The 21,935-nt window shown below is 38.5% G+C and overlaps 1 protein-coding gene across 6 annotated transcripts in view; it reads right to left on the minus strand.

Annotated features, from left to right (window-relative positions):
* Positions 1-270: 270 nt before the first annotated feature.
* PPFIA1 (PTPRF interacting protein alpha 1) overlaps positions 271-21,935 on the minus strand; it is a 53,784-nt gene continuing 32,119 nt past the window's right edge. For 2 of the 6 annotated variants that reach the window (XM_041410964.1, XM_041410956.1), the window contains exons 17-29: positions 19,201-19,352; positions 18,437-18,609; positions 18,220-18,313; positions 12,179-12,260; positions 11,857-12,057; positions 11,021-11,083; positions 8,901-9,076; positions 8,709-8,806; positions 7,608-7,783; positions 7,035-7,103; positions 5,446-5,611; positions 4,159-4,229; positions 272-2,827 (exon numbers count right to left, since the gene is read on the minus strand). In XM_041410964.1, coding sequence (XP_041266898.1) covers positions 4,171-4,229; positions 5,446-5,611; positions 7,035-7,103; positions 7,608-7,783; positions 8,709-8,806; positions 8,901-9,076; positions 11,021-11,083; positions 11,857-12,057; positions 12,179-12,260; positions 18,220-18,313; positions 18,437-18,609; positions 19,201-19,352 — 1,509 coding nt within the window. In that variant the 3' untranslated portion in view covers positions 272-2,827; positions 4,159-4,170. Of the gene's footprint in view, positions 2,828-4,158; positions 4,230-5,445; positions 5,612-7,034; positions 7,104-7,607; positions 7,784-8,708; positions 8,807-8,900; positions 9,077-11,020; positions 11,084-11,856; positions 12,058-12,178; positions 12,261-18,219; positions 18,314-18,436; positions 18,610-19,200; positions 19,353-21,935 lie in introns of all 6 variants that reach the window. The other 4 variants (XM_041410999.1, XM_041410972.1, XM_041410980.1 and 1 more) reach the window with 4 other exon arrangements.

Below are 21,935 nucleotides of genomic sequence, written 5' to 3' on the forward strand. Positions count from 1 at the left end.
AATCTTGGCATGATAAATCACTACTGTCCACAAGACAAGACACTGCTACAGCAGTTTAAAAGACAGAGTTAAAACACCCGTTTTGAGAGTCCCTGTTCTTTAAACATGCAAAGTTCAAAGTTCACTCAGATAATTCTGAAGCACGCAGACAGGATGCATAGTTTAATTTTTACAGCGCTCTTTCCAACTGAAGCCTTTAAAGACATTTGGCAATTTACAAAACGTTGTATTTAATCAAGCATTATCTAAAGATCACTGTAACAGAGCCAGGTGCCTTTTCCACATGCGCAGTTTTCTTCCAGCAGGGTGTGTGGGAGTTACTAACATTGAGCAAGACACGTTTTTCTGGATCACTCCGGCACAGCTCTGCTGAGTAACTCAGAAGGAAGTCACCACACACAGTTTTGCCAGTTTGTGAAAGCTTTCGCCATTTCACTCATTTATTCTACCTCTCACGTCAGTTCCATTGTTCCATAACAGTTAAGGTTTTACAGCCTCAAAATAATAAACGCATTTTCTGTTCACATTTCACAAGTCTACCCCGCATTGGTTTCACTTTTGAGAAGCAACAAGACATGACTTTGAACACCTACTATCACTCACATCAGTGACCAGCAACGCCTAGGCAAGGTTTCTCTAAACAGCAAAGTAAAGTTTAGTGAACAGCGAGTCAGGATTTCCTTCTGCAGTTCCATTTTAGGGTTTTTTTTCTAGAAAGATAGATTCTCTGAGAATATAAAAGAGACTGCAAATGAACAGACAGCAACTTGTACAGACAAGCCAGACAAACAGAGATGCATCACTGAATAAGGTTTAGAGTGTCCATGGCAGTGTTTCTCCAGGCATTCCACATCCTGCTGTCGATCTGAGGACATGATGGAATATGCTTCACAACTCCTTTCATTATTCTGCAACTTTATCCCTCTGTCTTGTACTCAATGAAATGGTTTACAAATATGTCAAAATTGACATGAACAGCTCTATTGTGACCCCATTTTGCACTGGTTCCCTCAACTCCTATGTTTCTCCCCAAATATCACTATGGCCATGATTTCATTTTATTACCAAAGCAACTGTTGCTGCTGTCTAGGACAGCATTTCCATCTTCACCGTGTGGACCAGAATACACTGAAGTTGTGTGTCAGGTCTGGTTTATTATTTTAAAAAGCAAATCATAGCTCTAATGATGAGCAGAAGTAGGCAATAAAGCAGTTTTTTTCCAGAAAACTGACATTAATGCATGTGAACTTGAACAATTCCAAAGAAAATGTCACAGCTAATGGAATATTTTTGCTACTGGAGAAAGGTCATCATTTGAAACCAGATCTACAGGGCAGCAAACAATCGTTAAGATGCTTTATTGACAATATCCACTCACTGCAAAAGTTTCTGCCTGCATACAATTAGATCTTAGCTTTTCCATAGTGTTTTATTGGCAGTGGAAAATGCATCAGTACTTTATTGAAAGCAATAAATAATACTGTGATAAAAATAGTTCAAAAGTAGACTGTACATATTGTTACATAATCTGAAAATACACAAAAGATTAATAGAAAAACAGAACAGTAACAATGAATTTCAGTTTTACAAGCAAGTTAAAAGTGGAAAACAAAATAAGAAAAAAGACATGCTATATATATTGTTGCATAATAAATAATGCACCATCTGAACAGATTCTTGCTGGCTTCTTAATATGCCATTTACAAGTGTCAGATACATTTTCTACTCATACAGTCCAAAATGGCTACAACCATCCAAATTAAAAGTCCAGACAAGTCTTTAGAACAAGTTTACAAAACACATAGGATGACTTACATAAGAAAAGTAAGGCCTTTATTAGAAGATGCACTGCTTTAGTTTTCAGCCCATTGTACCTTCATCTTTCACTACTCATTTGACAGGAGGCTGCAGTGCTTTAGGATTGGTCCATTAAAACTGGTTCCACCAGCATTTTCCACCAAGTGTTTTCAAGCAAAAAGGTCTAGGACAAAAAAAAACCTCTCTGTGGCCTGTGGCTCACGACCAGGAATCATTACGAAGTCTATCTTCCTCAGGGAAGGAAAAGCAAAAATAAAAACAGTCCTCGGTTTATGGCTTGTTTTCAGTCACTGCGAAGAGTCGCTACGCAAACACAGCAGAGGGTGTTAGGACTGAGGCAATCGCTCCTACAACGCATCCCGCAGGCTGAGGAGTTCCTCCCAGCTTTTCAAACCAGTTCTACTTTAAATAAAGACAAATTGCCACTACTTGACACATCCTCTGTGTGGAAAGGTACAGCTCTGAGAAGAACAACGCTCATGTACCGTCCCCCCTACATCAACAAAGGCTCACCTGAAAAAAAGCTGGACTTGTTTTCAGATCTAAGCTAAGAGCTCCAAAAGACAAAATATATACTGCTCGGTGTCATGATACTTTTACAAAGGTATTAAAATCCTTTTCACCTTCAGTTCCATTATTAAAAAACAATGATAATTACAGTTACTGCATAATTTACAAAAACCCTATATTGCTCATAGGGACATATACATACAAGCATTACAGTACATTCAGTTGGAAAGACTAAAATTAGAATAAAAAATCAGCAATGATTTGATTTGTAGACTGAATAGAAACAGAAAAAGTAAGTAACTATATAAATGACAAGTCACATAAATATAAGAAACATTTAGATTCTAAAATATTTTCTCTATAGTACTCATGAATTTATTTGCTAATTAAAAACTCTGTAATAAAATATCTCAAAGTGTCCATTTAACAAGTATTAACAGGTTAAGGGTTCCAAATGTTCAAAATGCTGCATATCACCGGTAGAAATAGTGTGGGTAAACTGCAAAAACAACAAACAAAAACAACACACAAAAAGAGAAAAACACAGAAGATTCCATTAGCAGGTTTGAACCACCATTGCATTCCATGATTGTCACAAACAGCTCAGCAGCAGTGATGCACTGAATTACTGCCATGCCATGCTGGATATCACTTTATTGCCTCCTGCAATCTCCAGCTGCAATGCAAATAAAGCAATGAGGGCAAATGTTTCTGCCTCAAGGATTTCCATCCCACGTCATCTGACTACAGAAAATCCTGAACCAGGGAGGAGAATCTGGCGGAGAGACTTAAAACTCCAGTTCCTTGCAACTAAAAATACTTTAAAGAGAGCCCCTGAGATTATATATGCACTGACACGCTCGTGTGGTCTGAACTGCTACATGCAGGAGTTTCCTCTCTCAGCATTTCACATGTAAGAACTCTTTAGAACTCAAACTCATACATGCAAAAAGGTTCTGAATTTGAGGAAGCAAATACATGAGTTGGAAGGGATGCTACCAGTAAGAAGAAACACACTGCAAGCAGAGAAGACAAGCAATTTACAGTCCATGAAAGATACCAGTGAGGGGGAAAGATCCACTGAGTTGATTTTTTAAAATTCATTGTAGTAAAAAAAAAAAAATTGTTTTTGGGCTTGCTTGCAAAATGAGGGAAGTACTGTGCCATGAGAAAATACAGCAGAGGCTGCTGCAGAAACATTCCAGATCCTGGAGAAAGACAGGACTACAGCTTTCACAAGCCAGAATACATGAATTTTGTTACAACACATCAAGCTGCTTTTTATCAGCAGCACTGCTCCCCAAATTGAGGCTGCATGTAGCTAAATCCAAGCAGCCAGCCCAAGCAATCACAGTGGCATGGAGTGTCCAGGAACTGGGAAACTGCAATTATCCCAGTAACAATTCAGTACTGAAGCATGTTCTAGTGGGACAACTCTGACCAAGCAAAGACTTTATGAGATCAACAATCTGAGCTGCAGTGTCACACACTGGATTATTTTCTTTTCATCCCTAATTTATTCTCTGCCCCCCTCCCCACTTCCACTAGCTGTGCTTCATCCAACCTTTGATTTCAACACTTTCTACAAATCTGTTTAGCACAGGTCCTTTTTGAAGCTGTTTTAAAAACCTCACAGGAACACAGTGCTGACAAAACTTAGTATTTCAACATGCAGTCTTATTGTAAGAAATAAACTTGGGATTTCCAATATAATGACCTACCCTGAAAACCTGCACTATTTTCTAAGTGTGTAAAACCACTGTAGGAAAATCCCTGCTGTTTTATTTCATAAATAGCTGCTTCAGTGTTATTCCTATCAGCTTTACTCACCAGGAGAAGGCTTTAACAGGAGTAGGTCCTTACTGTGGCAGAATCCAATCTTTGTGTTCCTGATACACTGCCTATTCCAAGAAGCATGGGAAGACATGCGGAACATAGCATGCATGTTAGTTTTCAAAACAAAAAAAAAAAAACCCTCCACAGCAATGGTGATTACAGCTTTGGTACTCACCCAACTCTAAGGTTACAAGTTAGAAAAGCAGAATTTATTTTACAGTTTGTATATTAACCACTTCTTGTTCCACGGGCTAACAAAAAGTATTCTAAAAAAAAATGTTTGCCAACTAGCACAGAGAAATTGACAAAGGTGATTTTCTTACTTACTACTTTATGTAGTTCGTAAATGTCTAATATTTCAAAAACAAATTAGACTTATTTTCATTTACAGAATTTTCCACATGAATTTTGGTAAATATTTTGTGCTAGTGACAGTATCTAAAATTTAGAAGGGCTTACTGAGTGTAGCATCAGATGCAAGATTTGTTTTTTTGAGCTTTATGAATAAATAAGCATTTTCAGAACCTGAGGCAACTCCAACAGATTGTGTTTTCACCCTGCCTGTCCCAATAAAAAAAATTCATATTTGTTTCTGTGTGTCTTTTGTAAACTAAATTCAAGTCAAAGTTTATTCTTATGTTGCTACAGATATGGTTTTTAAACAGACAAGATCCCTCATGTGACAGATGATCAACCTCCACTTCCATTTTTGGGGTCTGCTTTTGCTGGTTTGGGTTTTTTAACTCACATCTGTGTGTGCACACCTATATCCACAGACCATTAATGAATGAACAGCAATGAATAAAACAGTGATTTCAAGTATGGTCATACTGAGGTGATCACTGCAGGGGGGGTAATTCACCTGTTACTGAAGTTTTACTCATCTCAAAATTATCTGAGGGGATTTACTCACATCATTTTTGAATGCATTTTATTGCATTTCAGAAATGGGGTTCATATTGGTCTAATTGCTGCTAATCAGAAATTATGCATCATGTGATTAAAAAACTCCTACTAAGCTGTCATTTTACTTTCCTAAATTACATTTATTTCTAGCTATGATTCTCATTTTGTTACTCCAGTGATGTAAAAAAGAAACTGCACCTCTAGTACAGCTTCCTGAAATGACAAAGCACCCTATGGTTAAACACAGTGTTATAAATACAAACATGCACGAGGCAGATGCTTTTATGCAGCAAAAAGGTCATTTGGACTTAATTCCTCTGGAATCTCAGGCAAAAAAAAAAGAACATCATGCTTAAAATTATACAAAATCAATACCATCAATCTGCATCTTCTTTGGCTGCATAGAGGGTGAAGACATTGAGGCTGTAACTCTGAAATTTGCAGGAAGAGTCTCTGCTGATCCAGCAGCTAAACCTCTTATGTCCTTTGGTCTAAACTTCTTTCTCCACGAAGGTGCTCTCCTAAAGCTCTTATCATCATCCTGTCATATTGACAAACAACATTAGTGCAAAAAGTGTGGGATTGTTACTGACATTAAAAGGATTACTGACAAACTTAAGTAAATGTATCACCACTGAAGGTAATTGTGAGGAAATAAAAAGTAAGTGTATTAAATACTGCATTGCCAAGCAGAGTTTTCCTTAAGCACTTAGGTAAATGTAATTTAATTACCCAAGTGCATTTTCCTTCCCCCATTAATATATCTGCATCTTTCAAGCAATATTTCCACCTCAGAAATACAATGCAACAATTACTAAATACAGTTTAAGTCCCACTTCCAAAAACATCTTTGGTAGAGAAAGTATTGTATCAATGCAAATATACCCACTGGGCAGCTTCATTTGCCACCTTCCCATTTAGAAGCAGTTCAATCCTTTGAATGCTGTTTTACCTCAGATTTATTCCCTTGTACAATTAGGAGACAAGTGTCTATATTGTCTGGAGAGATCTTCATGATCAAACTGCCCTGTGCCACTAGAACAGAGCAAATATCTGTTCCCTTAAAGCTCTTTTTGCAGTTTGAAATTGCCAAGGAAAATACTTTAGAAAACCATCAATGCTTTGTGATGGCTTATTAAAACCTTGGTAGAGATGCACATGGGAACACAGCTGTCAGGAGCTTCCCCTTCCTCATCCCAGCACCAATGTTTTTGAGACTGGTTTCCTGAGCTGGTTAACCACAGAATGGTTTTGTCACTTCAGCCTTAATCTGGAACACTTTTGCCTAATCCCATCAGCACCAAAGACGAGGCAGCATGGAGTTAATTAAGGCTCTCCTGGGGAAGTAACACCAGCTTGAATCTGTCCACTAAGCAACCTACAAGGTAAAAGATGGAACACTCTCTCCTCCATGCTGTGGGTGCACAGAACAGCCTAACACTTAAAGAGTTCTACACTCATTTCAATGCAGTTTGCACAGTAAGATCACAGGCTGCCCAACAGAAATTACTTTGATGTGTAAACAGACCTGGTGGTCTTCTGCACCAGTATGAATCAAAATTAACATAAAAGTTCTTAAAAACCACTCAAAGCTCTTTGAAATACTGCTCTTTAGGATAAAGTGTCTTTCTCTATCACAGCTTGTTCATTGCAATGCTGGTCACTAATTTTTCCATATTTTAGATAAAGAGGATTCAGCCCAAAGTGCTGCTATTAGACATTAACCACACGAGCTAGAAAACCAAACTTGCAAATCTTCCCAATACTTTCATATTCAAAGTCATCTTACCAAAATACACAAATCCTGCTGTATTTAGAAACCCTCAGAGACAAGGAGTTTCAAGTTAAAGTTTCTGTCACTATTCTGTCAAAAGCTTGAAGAGGTTCAGGCTAAATTCTTTCACTGAGCAGTTCTGATAAAGTTTCCAGGACCATAAAATGGGTTAACAACTCGAGTAACTTACTTCATCAAGTCTTCTATCAGTTCCCATAGCAAGGAGGTTATTGAATTCCCTCTCCAGAACAGCACGAGCCTGAAGTTTGTGGTACGAAAGAAATGGAAATTAATTCCAAAAGATTAGTAATTAGTAACCTATAATAATTTTAAAAACTTAATAGGACCCAAATTGTTTAGTGCTTTCTTATCAGATTAATAAACCTACTTCATACTTGAAAGGTCAGCACTTGAAAAGTTACAATTTAATTTGTAACTTATTAAAAATTTAAGGAAAACTCAACCGTGCTCCTCTATTTGTGATATGAAAGTTCATGACTCTGCCTCAAACTTAATTATTTCAGAGTAAAAACTAGCAAACAACAAAAATGATGAGTTTCACACTACTGTTGTGAGGATGGACTGTGAAGAAAATATTCAAACAAATTTTTTCTCAAGCAAATTTACCAATGAGAATTGTTATTAACAACTAGAAAACCATTAGAAAAGCACGATTTTAAGTTTTTGTCCTGTGTGACAATGGACAACCTTGCATCCATTTTTAACCTTCCTGGGAGGCCTAAAGTGCCTCGTCCTTGGTTACCTGTGTGTTTTGAGTGGGGATCTGCAGCAGGAGAGCTAATGCATTGTAATCAAAGGATTCATCTAAGGCCACAAGTGCGCCGTGAACGCCGCTCTCGAGCAGGTTATTCGCGTATTCCTTAAGGCCGATGGACACCACCCAGTGGATCATCCTCTCGTTGCTCCACACCAGGACATCTAGGGAGGCAAAAACACCGTGCCAGACTCACTACAACACCACTTCTCTGAACCAAATCATCCAGTCATGAACTGCATGATTGGAGTGAAGTGGAAAGTAAACATATTAGAAGTCCGCTGGAAGACATTTCACACCATAAGTTAAATATTCCAAAGAACAATTCTCTAGATAGAAGAGATGCACCCATTCCATTTGGTAGGTGAAAAACAACCCACCAGCCACAACCCTGGCTTGGTTGCTGCTAGTTAGTTGTGACTCCTGGGAAGGATCTCAGGCACAATTACCAAGTTAACCACCAAAATGTATCAATGCTTTGAAAGGAAATGGAAAGAGCAGGCACAGAACCTTCTAAGCAAGTTTTTAGACTCAGATATCAGAAAATACTTCTGATATTAGGCAGGGAACAAAATTGCTATGGGAAACCTTAGAGAACCATTAATTCCCACCCTACTTTCTCTTACTCCTTCTCTCTTGTACAAGAATCATCATGAATCTGGAAGATATAATTACCTAAGTCACGTGGACACATTTTCATCAACTGCTGGGCAATAAAAGTAACCAGCCACAAGCAACAACAAAATTATGCAGATGTAAAGTTATATCAAAATGGGGGGGAAAGAAGAAAATAAGGACACCTCTCCCCCATCATGTCCTTAACTCTCATTCTCCTAAAACATTCAGCTTCAAACTTCAGAGCAGTATGACTTTCAAAAATGTTCACATCTGTAGCATAAGTAAGAGATGTAATGATGTATTTTATCATTCAGTATTCAAGGGCCTACACTCAGACATGCCTTGTGCATTTAACACTTGATATTTTATAAATGGTTCCATCCTCTAAAGCCTTTTCTTTGTTTTTGAATCTTTGAGGCTGATCAGTGAAAACATGGCAGAATCAGACTGAGGTGAAGACAATGCACTAACCCTTAATTTCATTCTGGCTTTCTTCTCTTTTTCTTTCCAGTTCTTTTCGATCATAATTCAGTCTTCGGAGGCACATAATTCCACACTGAAAACTGTTCCTGTTTGGACCAGAGAAAAAAAAATCAGAAAAAATATTTAAAGATAATGGAAACACTTAACTGTGGGTGAGGTCTCCAGCTTCAGCCTCCTTACCTGTGAAAGCTGTCCACCATTTTCAGCTGCCCACGCAGGTCTTTTTTAGTTAAGTGATCCAGCATCCGAGCGTCCACCAGACATTCCATGAAGTAGCTGCGGTACTGAGGGAGCCCCAGGCTTGGCAGCCACTCATTGCCAATCCACTCGTGGTTCATGTCACCATAGGCTAATGTCTGGTTTGAAAAAAAAATTAAGGGACAAGCTTATTGAAATGAGAAAAGAAAAGCTGTTTTAGACAGCATAGTTTAAAGAAATTGCTTATTTGATTCTTAGCCTGTAAAGATAAGCAGATCAGACTACTGAATACTATATGTATGTTTTCCAAAGAAGTCACCCTCTTGGAGAAAAGCAAGTTCAGATATTCACATCAGCAAGTAAAACTGCCTCAATTTGTATCAAGAAATAGCATGACAAAATATGCAAGAGCTAATAAAATTTTACAGAAAGATTAATCGACATGGTTGGATAGCAAAAGCTATAGAATTTCATTGTGTTGAGATATTGTAAATACTCTCTCTCTTGAAAACTGGGGGGGGGATTTTATTTTTCATGTGACTTTATAAAGAAAAGATATCAGGAAAATAACTGCAGGCCTTTTTATATACAGTTAGCTGTTTTCAGAAACTGATAAAACCCTGTTACCAAAGAACTAGCCATTCTAAATGCTAGTACTTATCCTAAAAGAGACTTTTCTCATTACAGTTTTGATCTGCAAATCACCAGGCATTTTTTTAGAGAAAACATCTATAAAAGTAAGAGTTTGTAATCCCACATGTAATCACCCCTTGGGCAACGAAACCCAGAAGGTACTTTCTTCAAAAGCATACTAATTCAGATTTTTCTGTTAAAAGGCAAAAGCTTTATTTCTGCTCTAAAGGAAGCACCTTCCAGAAAGGAGCAAGGCCACAAGGAAATGCACCTCTCCAAGCCATCAGAAGGTGGAAGAGTGAAAGAGCTCCTTACTCTGCACTTGCTATCACTGACAATCAACAAATGAGTAGCTGAGATGTAGTTAATGGGACTTAAACCAGCTTTAAGCTGGAGGGCAGCCAAGAAAGAAGAGCCCATGTCCAAAGACATGGATCATGGGTAAATCCCAAGTTACGTTTCTATCCCTGTATAAATACTCAGCTACATCAGTGCCAGGGAATACAATTAGGATTTGCCTCCACTTTAAGGCAAAACAATCAATCAAGGGGAATTACAGAATTAGTGCATAGAAATCTACTTAACCATCCAGGCCCAGGGTATCTTGTGGCACACCTGGGATGGTGGCTGGGTTGGACAGGGACTTTCTATACAGAGCAGATATTCCTCTTGGAATTCTGGCTTCCTCAGAGAACCATCCCCCAACAAAACATTAAAATATTTAAACCACATGTATTTCCCAAGTGTGCATTTTAGAGAGATAAGGCTGCAGTTTCCCCCTCTCCCAATCCCCAGGTCACACCCAGAATCATTAAAAGATGCTGGCCTAAAGGATAAAGAGATTCTTTCATGCTCTAATGATTGTGACAGTTTACATACAATCTGTAATATGAGATAAAGTTTCCAACCTGAGCCCAGCTTCCCTCCTCATCTTCCTGTTAGGTGGTTAGGAAAGCAAAAGAACACACACATATTAGTGGTTAAGTTTAGTAAGGAGGTCAAAGTTAATGGCACACTGCAAGACTCTAAATCTACTGCATACCAAAAAAAAATCTAGATAAACCAAGCATCATGCAATGTAAAAAATTATACACAACGCACTTATTCTTGTATGAGAAGTTGCAAACCCCATCTACTGATTAAGTTTTCTGGAGAGAAGAAATTTCTGCACCAATAATTCAATTTGTCTATTCGTCAATCAAGTCAGAGCTCCATTTTACAGATTAGAGTTTTGTTTACAATCTTATCAACACTGATTTTTTTCTTCCTCCCTTCTGGGAAAAAAGCTATCAAGATGCAGATTGCAAGGTTAATAGTTAGAAGAAGCAACGATCCAGAATTTTAGTGCATTAATTTGAAGGAAACAAAAAAAAAAAAAAAGAAAAAAATACCAAAAGGTACTTGATTCAAATGTTCAAGAAGTGGAAAAAGCACTCTAAGGAAGAGAAGTGGCAACACTGTAAACTAACCGTTTGTTGTGTGGCTGTAAGATTTTCCATCTCTTCATGTGTTACCCAGACATTTCCCGTGGTCTAACATGAGCCCACAGGGAATCAATCCCATCCAGTGAAAGGAAAGCAGTAACAAAGAGGAGAGGTTGCAGAACAGATAAGCAATTGGTACATGTAAGGAGCAGGCATGGGCAAAGCAATGGTCTCTAGGTCAGCTACAGCTACTGACAGTCATGGCATGCAATAAAAACCTACTCACAGGGATCAACTTCCTTCACAGATATTAACAAAACTGAACAGCAGAAACAGCTGACAGGATTTAATTAACGGGTAAACATTCAGCTCTGCTCTAATCTGAAAAATACATTTGTAGCCTAGCACATAACCCCAGGAATAACTTTAGACTGCAGGGCAGACTGACTCATGAGAGAAAATTCCCACTACATGCCTAAATTTACTAGAGAGACAGGTGTCTCCTAGATCATGTAGTCTGAATTATTTGGAGTTAATGGCTTTACAGCTACATTAAAAGAACCTCCAAGTATCCTACAAATTTCTGTACACACTTGTAGACTTCATCTGTATTTTAAATTCTCTGGAGGCCAAAAGATGAGGCCAATAACACATACTCTAAATACTTTGGATTGCATTCTTAGACTGAAATAAACTTCTCTATTCCTCAAGAAAGAAAATTGTAGTTATTCCTTTAGCTAATTTCCATGAAAGGAAGGAACAGCCTATATTTAAATAATGTGTTCCTTTCCAGAAATTCATAATAGAAGTTCAGTTCTAAGTTTACAATCAAATGTGGGGAAATTCTAGGTGTTTTTTGCTGCATAAGTAAGTTTCCTTACCGTCCTTGAGGTGGGAGGGGCAGAGGGGCTGGTTAGGGACATGATTTCCTGGATAGCCAGGCGGAGCTTGAGCCTGTGCAGGGGATTGCTGATGCCAATTTCCCGCTGGATTTCCGTGTCAGACAGGGCTGACATGATAGCACCGCTTTTCACATTGGCTCGGCAGGCAGCCACGTACCAGGCTGGCATCCCCACCCACAGCTGCAACACAGAGAAGGAAGGAAACAGGCTATGGAAAACATTCCTGCCTCCAAACACACACAGACTTTACAAAGTCTGTACATTGAGGGGGATTTTTATTCATTTTGGGAGGACTACTCACCTCCAGCCACACCACCACAGTGGGCCCATCCCACTGTGCAAAAGGCAAACCTTGTCTTCTGGCTTCCTCCAGCAACTCGTGCCTACAATTACAGAAACATCATTAGTTATAATGGATGTTAGAATTCCAGCACTGCACTCACTTTACTCTCTTCTTTCCAATAAGTAACTTATTCCTTTCCCAGCCAGCCTTATATGATACCCCTCCTCAGGCAGGTACAGCACATGTACAGGGACTATGTAGGGATGAAAGCTGAGCTGGGCAGGAAATCTGAGAGCAGCAGAGATGTGGATCTTGCCTTTCAGAACCCAGTTTCCGAAGTCACTACTGACACTCCCAGCCCAAAGTGAAGACAGAGTGAAGATGTCAGGCTTATTTGGCAATCTGACTCTCAGCTGCTCAGTTTTCTGCCTCAGTTTTCAGCAAATCTGAACCAAAGCAGTCATTTCTCCCCAGCCTGTGCAGATTTGAAACCTGTGGCCACACATGAGCACATCAGACACGCCTGTCCATCATGCTGTCAGGGCTGGACACTGGGACAGTGACCATTTCACTGGTGAACATCAGCCTGTCAGAACAGCTGGCACAGCTTCACACAACCAGAGTTGTGTTTGGCAATTCTATCCTGACAGGCTGTGTACTGAAACTCAGCTTTCATCTCCCCTGATGACAGCATTTCCTTTGTTGTGTTGAAACAGAAGCGCCTGAAGTTTCATACTGACAATTCAGCTCCCAGAGACAATAGAAGCTCACAAGGTCCCTATAAATAGCTGCCAAAAATGTTTAATAAACCAAAGGACAAAAACTAGCACTGTGGATATAAGCATGCAATGCTACTTGGATATATCTGGCTAAAAACATGGAGAAAGCCTAAAAAAAGCATTTTTACATTCCCTTTGAAAGCCAGTTATATATGGTTAAATCTCCAGTCATTCTCCTTTGAAAATCTGAAAGAATAACTGCACCTACATTAGACTGATTTTACTGTTCCTTATTCATGCCTGCAAGTGTAGAATTAAGATATGCAGCAATACTACAGAGTCAAGACCCTACATTATGTATTTACCATTTTCTCACTATTTCAATCAAATAAAATCTCCTTGCCTTTTGAACTGTCTCACTGGACAGATCTCAGATGGTAACAATTTTAGAAGTTATAGGTATTAAAATACACAAGGCACCTTGAAGAGTGATTACTGAGAGACAAGGAACTGTTTTGCTACTCCTACAAAATGGCACAAAATGGAAGTGCTCTTTTAGACATATCTGGGATCCTCATGTTATATTGGCAGGTAACTAAATATTAAAAAGCAATAGTGAAGCAATAAATATACTAGCAACTGCTTTATCAATAGATAGCACTTCTCCACCTGCACACCAATAAATTCCTATTGCTCTGGAAGAACTCCCAGTAATTTGTGCTAATTAAATGTGCTTCCCAGGAATGGGAAAGGAGGAGGAAGGCAGGCACTGCCAGACAACTGGTTACAAATAATCATTCTAGGTACCATTTTGAGATCCATCCATTAAGGTGGTCAGCAATCAGCAGCTGAATTTCACTACCAAAAAAGACTGTAAAAGCGTAGACATATTTGTACATTTCAAAAAGACACATTTCTGAATTTGGAATAAAGGATCAGCTATTTCCCTGCTACTGTGGAACACATTACATTCATTCCACAATTAATTAGCCCTGAACACATTTAGTTCTGCTTCTCTTTGCTGTTTAAAGATTTCAAAATTAGAAAAATAATAAGATCATATGAAACACTGTTTCGTAAGAACAGAATAAAGTGTTTAATACTGTATTTGCCAGAAAGGAATACAAAGTTTGTTCCAAGTACTTTAGCTTCCAAATTGGTGTCTATGCCTTCCTTTTTGGTGGTTGTATTGTGTGGCGTTTAGAGAATATCAGTGTCATTTCTGGTTGTTCTATAAGTCTCATTGTATACTTCATGGTAACCATGAAACAGTGAATCCTTTGGAGTAGAATACAAGGAATACATCAAAAATGTAAGGAGAGGTTATGATGCCAACTTGAAATTCATGGTGGTAATGTAGGAAGAAAAGAATTGTGTGATGGAGGAAAACACAAAAATAAACAAAGAAAAAATACTTATGAGATGACTTTATGCAGAAATTATTCAATGGATCCAGAAAGGAAAGCAATCATGAAGCGGAAAATTAATTGCAGAATTTGTTCATATGCAGTAAGAGATAAAAAACTTGCTTGCACAGGAAATCCTTAACCCCAAAGCTCAAGATGTAGCCCAGGAAGAAAACAGCTCATAGGAAGAATTCAGAAGCAGCTGCTGTTTCATCTGCAAATGATGCATTGATGTTTTCTTCCTATAGCAGAGAACTTCTCTTTTCCCACTATTCCCTTTAAACTCCACCAAGAACTCACTGTATTCCAGTAAAATGTGATCAGATTCCTGAGAGATCACAACTGCCCAGCCAACTGAGTCTCACAGCCCAACCATTATACCAGTTAGGAAATAGGTGCAAAATCCAGAACCTTTGTGAGGAAAAAAATATTGCAGTGGTGTCAGCAGCGTTAACAGCTGGTACAAACCTGGCCCTGAGAAGGATGAAAGTGTGCCAAAAGAGTAGCTGGCTACTGGAATAACTCCTAGGTGACAAAACCAAGGGAGAGATGTCTGGAGGCTTAATAAAAAACCTGGCTGAGCTTCCCTTGGAACAGGAGCCCAAACATGCTGCTGGAAGGGGGGGAAGAGTCGCTGTTAGACACATTCCAGAGGCATCTCACAGCAGCTGAGGAGGACAAAAGCTGTGGTCACAGGGAGTGGGAAATGATGCCAAAGCTGCAGGTGGTGCCTGATGCAGCAGCGAGTGCACAGGACCCTCCAGAGACTGGGTGAAGTACCTGTGCTCAGAAGGGCTCTTGGCAGGAGAGCACACACTCACCCCACAAGGAAAAATAAAACAGCCTGGATCACTTGGTCACTGGATTAGGACAGCATGGGAATGGATCCATGGAGAGCTCATAGTCAGAGGGGAATGCTGTATCCCAGATTTCTTGGATGGAACTGAAGAGGACTGATTTGGAAGAAGTTCAGAATACAGTAAACACTGCAGTGTGGGGAAGAGAGTGATACTGATGGAAGTGACAGAGCTTCAGGGTGTAAAAACTGAGAAGCAACAGCTGTAAAACATGAGATGGAAATAGGCAGAGCTTCAGGGGCAAGTTAATATCCTTATTCTAGACTGAGTTCAGGGATGTAGTAAGTGCTTTGTGTGTGAGAGTTATCTTAAATTTAGGGTTGCCTTCCTTTTTGATGAATACAGTACTAAGTTGGTGCTGCTGTAGCCAGAAAAGCACAAACACAGTTGTGGCAAACACTGTCACTACCACAGCTCACACAGGAGATGAACACAGCACTATAAACAACTTAGGTTTAGTAAACACCAAACAACACTTTTACAGAGCTACATCTACCTTGGAAACACAAATACCTACTATTGCTAAACAACTTTCAAATCCCTGATTACAAAACTAATCTAAGAGGGTTTAATATTTCCACTATAAAAGCTCACACCATGCAAATTAAGACAAGACACCAAACTAGCTTTCACACTGAACTAGGTGACACTGGATTTATTTCAGCAACACATTTTCATAATATGTTCTTTTGAATCTAGTATTTCCTTTCATGATCAGACTTTTTTGAAGAAAGTATAGAGGTTTTAATATATTGCTAAAAAATCCAAACAAGTTTTATCATACTTGCACAACAATCCTAATGAAAATAAATACAAACTTACCCTGATTTTGCACTACCACATCAAACGGTAAACAAAAGGAAAATAAAATAATGAAAGACAAATATAAAACTAGGATTAAACTGAACTCAAAGGCATACAAAACCAGACAAATAATGTGTACTGTAATTTAATTCTGCAACTATAAATAGATTTTTGTTAGCAGACACTGAATGTTGCTCTCAGCCTATTTGTGCACATGCAAGCACAAATCAGAAAGATAAACGAGCAAATAGGGATTAGAGATAGCTATAAATAGAATGAGCTGTCGTTGTTCCAAGCATTCAGGTAACTGGAATTCTTTTTGCTGAATACAAGGTTTTGTAAGTAAACAGTCAGTCAGAATTTGTTTTAAACCTCCCTCCTCCAGTGTCAGAGTGAAAAGCAATTCAGAGCAGCTCTACCATTTTTTCTTTTTGATAAGGAGCAGTTCAAGAAGGCAGCAAAGGATCTTTGATCCCTTATGATAATATTGCTTCCCATGTTCAGAACACCCCTCAGGATTCTGAACAATTGCATGACAGCATCGAACTTGGGATTTTTCAAATGACAGATCTAGATTGTTTTCATTTCTTTGAGTGGTAGAAAACAGAAGGCTTCAGGGAGACCTTAAAGCCCTCTCCAGTACCTAAATGGGCTGTGGAAGAGATGGAGAGGGGCTTTGGAAGAGCTAGGGAAGGCAATTCCAAACTAAAAGTTTTCATTTGTTTAATAGAGACAGCTGCCTTTTAAGCAATCTGCAACATGCAGCCATAAATTATACTTTAAGTAATACCAGCACATTTTTGAAAAGCAGAATGTTTATAAGAAAAGCCATGATTTATCTGCAACTGCACTTCTTGCATTTCTTAAAACAAGACAGTATGGATTGTTTCACTTGAGAATGAAACTTGTGGCTGGTATTGAGAAATACCTATATTGCTCAAAGAACAGACCTTACCATTCCTTAGATATGACCAGACTAAAACTTTTATTCAATCGAGATGTGGTATGACTTTAAAGCACTGGAGAAAAGGGAAAATACCAGATCATAATAATATATGATTGCCTTCAGAGCAGCAGTCTGAAGAAAAACAGCTGAGCCTTCTGTTATCCAAACAAACCCACATTCCATTCTGACTTTTCAAACCAACACACTGCTGGTTTTCATTAGCAGCCACCAGGCATTATTCTCATTAGTTAATAGAACTTAGGTACTGCAAGAAATCCCTCTCAAAGGGAAAATTAGCACCCTTTCTTTTCAATATTTACTGTCTGTCTTCAGAAGGCAAGGAAAGTCTGATCTTTATCAGTTTTTTGACAGCTGAACAGAACAGAAGCAGCAGAAGTTTAAGGTACATGGCTCAGCACTGGAGGAAAAAATGCAAGGAATGCCTGATCCTACTTATATAAATATGAGTGTTTCCTGTATTCCCATATAAGCATCAAGTCAGGATTTCTACAAGCAGCAATATCTCTTTTTCACCTATGATTAGTCCTTGCTTCATCTGTCCCAAGTCTGAAAACAACAAAGCATGCAAACAGACACTCCAAAGGTGAGAAGTAAACTAAAGATTTTCTGGGACAAAGTGAAAAAATTCTCATGACTAGGAGAAGGTAACTGCATACAAGGTGCCATTAAAAAAAAGTCACAATTGATTAAAAAAAATTGAAGAAACGAGGGCAATATGGTGCAAAGAAAAAGGCAACAGACAATCTTAAACAGAAGTGAAAAAATTAGTGAAGAGAGAAGCTGCCAGCAGCTACAACACAAAGGGACAGAGAAAGGAGCCAGCAAATTCATACACAGGAAGGGATGTCTGCACACAGCATCTCGTGCTTCCCTTCTGTCAATTCCTCCACACTCTGGAGCAAAGAACAGCCAAGGACAACTTTAGGAAATCTCCCATTTGAATTCAAGGTATTTAGAATTTATTACATTTAATACCTCCCAAAGCAGGTATGAAATATAATAAATTTGGGGGAAATTAGGTAAGAGTCCACTTCTGTCTCCAGATTTCTTTATTACAGCAGTCCAATTGTAAGTTTTCAGCTTAAATTCCTTTCAAATTTACCATGACCTATGCTGCTATTAATGTTCTGGAAAAATAGTAAAGTAAAAAAAAAAAAAAAAAAAAAAAAAAAATCTACAGAAGCTTATAAACCATAGCACCATATTAGCCAAAAATACCCTAAAACCAAACTAAAAAATAAAACCACAGCATTTTTAAACAAAGCAACACATGAATAACACAGGATTAAAATATTTGATAACTTACTTTTTCTGCATTTTCCTGTTTTTCTCTGCTTGACCTCCAAGTTTGCTGAGGCCTAATGCATCCTGAGAGGAACCATCTGCTTCTCCCAGGCCACCTACAAAAAACCCCAAACTCAAGTCACTATCCATTTAATCCTTTGTAATATTACTGACCAGGAATGGGTAAAACAAAAGCCCCAAGGCCATCTCTCTCACTGTGTAAGAAAAAGCAAACCAACCTTGTCCTAGAGCTTCCTTGCTTCCTTGCCCAGGTCGTCCCTTTTCCTTCTTGCCAAACAGGCGGCCAATGGAGGATTTGATCCCCTTCTTTTTGGGGGCTTTGTGGAGGGAATCTTGGCTGCTGTTACTGCTACTAGGATTACTTGTTTGGCCATCTTGTGAACCTGTTGAACTGTACAAAATAAAAAGACTCATAAAGGAGCCCATGTACAACAAATTCACCAGAGATAAGTTCAGGGTTCTGTGCAAGTTAATTAAGTTCAGTAACTCACTAATTACATTTAATTTCAGTTAATTTTATGAATTATGAAAAGAAATGTTGATGGCAGAAGTTCCTGGCTGAAAGGGGCAGACAAAGTTAAAAATACTTGAGTGGAATTCATCTCAGATACTTAGGTACTTTGAAAAGAGTATCTGTCAATCAAAGTGATGGCAATTTTGCAAGATATTTCTCAATTTACAGCTAAATAAAAACTTAAGAGTTACATTTTTCATATCCCAAGCATGAAGAAAACTTAATGCATACTTTGAGTACCAAAAGCATTCCCATGAAGCCATTTCTAAGCACTAGCAAAATCTACATTCCTAATGTTTATGTAACAGTCACCCATTTATGTGTTCACACTCCTGACTTTTGAGAAACACTTTAACACTCAGACTAAAATCCTACAGGCTGAACAGCTCTGCAGTTTGGGGTTTTATTCTGATGCTGTGGAACACTGTGGAATTGCTGGTAGGTCTGAGTGATTCCCAGCTTACTTACTTCCTAATGTCCCTGATATCTTCGTGGCTCACTGTGTGCAGAGCTCCTTTCTGGACTCTGTCCAGACGCAAGGACCGAGGTGAAGAAGGTGGCGATGTCTCACATTTAATGGTGGTTTTGTCATCTCGTACCTCTTCTCTGGAAGCTGGAGACTGATGGAAAAGGAAGGAAAACATGAGGGGCAATGCCAAAACATGAAGGCAATATCAACACTACACAAAACAGTGAAAGGAAGAATCTTATTTTAGTGTTAAAGGCTCACTCTTGCCCTTACCATTCTGCAGTTGCCTATTTTTTGCTTGATTTCTTTCTGAATTTCGTGTTACCTTCAGTGACAAATTACTAAATTCAGTCTTAGCTACTGAAATGAGAAAGTAGCACTTATCTTTTATTCATTTATAGGGCTAAGAACTAAAGTAATGCCTTCAGCACAATAAAATGAATATACCTGTCCCCAGTTCAAGCAAGTGCAAAGACAGAAAAACTAAAGAGACCTGTGGAAAGAATTATTAGCAAGATCATTGACTTTATGAAGTCAGTTTCTACCCACCTGTGGCTACAAAAGTTTGAGCAACAGAAAGAATAACTTATTTGTGTGTGCACTGACAGCTTTTAAAATTCAGGACTGATGCATGAAGACTACAAAGCAGTGAGTGCAAACAGAAAGCAGCACAACAGTCCTCCACACCAGCAAAAACAGGCAAACAAACACAAAAACCCACAAAACAAACCCACACTTAGGCTAAAATGATAAACCATAATCTTGGGTTTTTTTACAGAGCTACCCTGCAAATGCTTTATGTTCCTGTCATTCACTAATGAGTTTGGGGACAGAGAGGGAGATGAAAGGGCACACCATGAAATAAACTAAAGATTTTTACCTTTCTACGGTGTTTCCTTAAATCACTAGGCTGACAGATGCATGCAAAGAAAAGAAATTTGGAAAAGCTGTATTTATTGTAAACTGCAGACTGTCTATAAAACAGACTAAGACAACTAGTACAGACAAAACACCTTAGGGAGAATATAAACAACAATTACAACAATGGCACAGAGAGATACTGGGTATGAAGTACTCCTTAAATCACAGATTACTTAAATGTATCCCTGAAGTGAGGAAAAGGAAGCAAAAAATAAACACTTAGAGTTGGATATCTACCAAAGTACCAGAGATGTTTGAATGTGTTGGGACTGTTGGCAAATTAGCACAAAATATGTGCAGCAAAAAAAAACCCAGTAAAGTGTTGGGGGGTGCAAGGTGTTGCTTTGACAAGGCGAGACCTGCTTTGAACCTCCAGGTCAGCCACAGGAGCCTTAATAAATCATCTGCACTCATCCCTCCCAGGGATTCCTGCAGCTGTTTCCTACACTGCACAAAAAGCAGCCAAGACTTGAATAATGTCAGAGAGTGCCAACAATAGCCCATTTCTATACAGTAACAGGATTCTGCTCTTTTTGCAGCTTTCCAGTGCTGGAATGTTTGAGCAGGAAGTCACCACCACTTCTATTTTATCCTCCATCCACTCTATCCTCACTCCCCAAGGAGTGCTCGCCTCTGCCAGTGCACAGAGCAAGACTTACACAAACAGCTTATTCAGACTGATGCTGACAAAAGTTAAATTTAGATAATTTGTTTAATAGCTCTCATTATTTAAAAAGCCTGCAACCAACAGTAAAGTTGGTCCCCTTTGAAGTGGAACAGGGGGAGGGATGTTGTTTCCCTCCCACAAAGGATAACTTTTAATTGTTTTTGATTTAGAATACATGTAAATTTTGCAGCATTAATATGGAAAGTTTTGTTCAATCTGACTGTAGAGTACTACATTAATAAATCATAAGTTCACTGAATCATAGAAGGGACCTTTAAAGATGATCTAGTTCCTCCTCAAGTTCTTGATAAAGCACTGCAGACTCATTTTACCATTACTGGATCTTTCACCCATTAAATCTGATGAGCATAAAAATTAAAATGTTCACCACATGAAATGAACTGCACACTAGGACTGCTCAAGGGAGCTGTAGGCTTCACCATTTATCATGTTGATGCTTTTTAATCATGAGGGGCTTTCAACTGACTGAGCTGCATAACCACTGGCATTAAGATAATTTGCCTATGTGATCAAAACCTAATGCAACTCTCTATTAAAACACTGGAAGACACAGCAGAACTCAGTCTAATAATCCATGACAGCTCTTCCTAAAGTTTCTAGAAAGCTCTTGTTCTCTAATTCTTGATTTCAAACTTTCACAAATCAGTTGCCAGGTACAAAACCCATGAAATACAGCTACAAACACCAGATCAAGTGACTTCGATGCACAATTAGGATCTAAAGTGAACTCAATTACAGTTCCCTTTTCTTCAGTTGCATTGGATTTCAGACAAGACACATTCTCCTGATCTAGTTTTGGGGAAAAGAGCTACTTAAATTTGTAAATGATTTTCTGCATGAGAAGTATTTAGCTTAACTAATTATTGTGAAATGTTAGACGATAGAACACTCCACAATCTGAAATTTGACAGCTTTTTTTAGAAGACTGCTTGCCCCTGGATATATGGCTAGAGCTGGTACGATGATTTTTATTTTAATGCAAAGGAGGAAAAATTACTCCCTTTTATGAAAAAAATACTTTTTGGTGTAAGTGCACATTAATTTTAAAAAGCCAGCAAAACTACTTAGCTTAAATACTTGGTTTTATTTGTTCATTTTATTTAATATTTATGTAAAACAAGTAAG

This window comes from Onychostruthus taczanowskii, unplaced genomic scaffold, assembly GCF_017590055.1.
Source record: "Onychostruthus taczanowskii isolate IOZ18803 unplaced genomic scaffold, ASM1759005v1 scaffold101, whole genome shotgun sequence".
Classification (NCBI taxonomy): Eukaryota; Metazoa; Chordata; class Aves; order Passeriformes; family Passeridae; genus Onychostruthus; species Onychostruthus taczanowskii.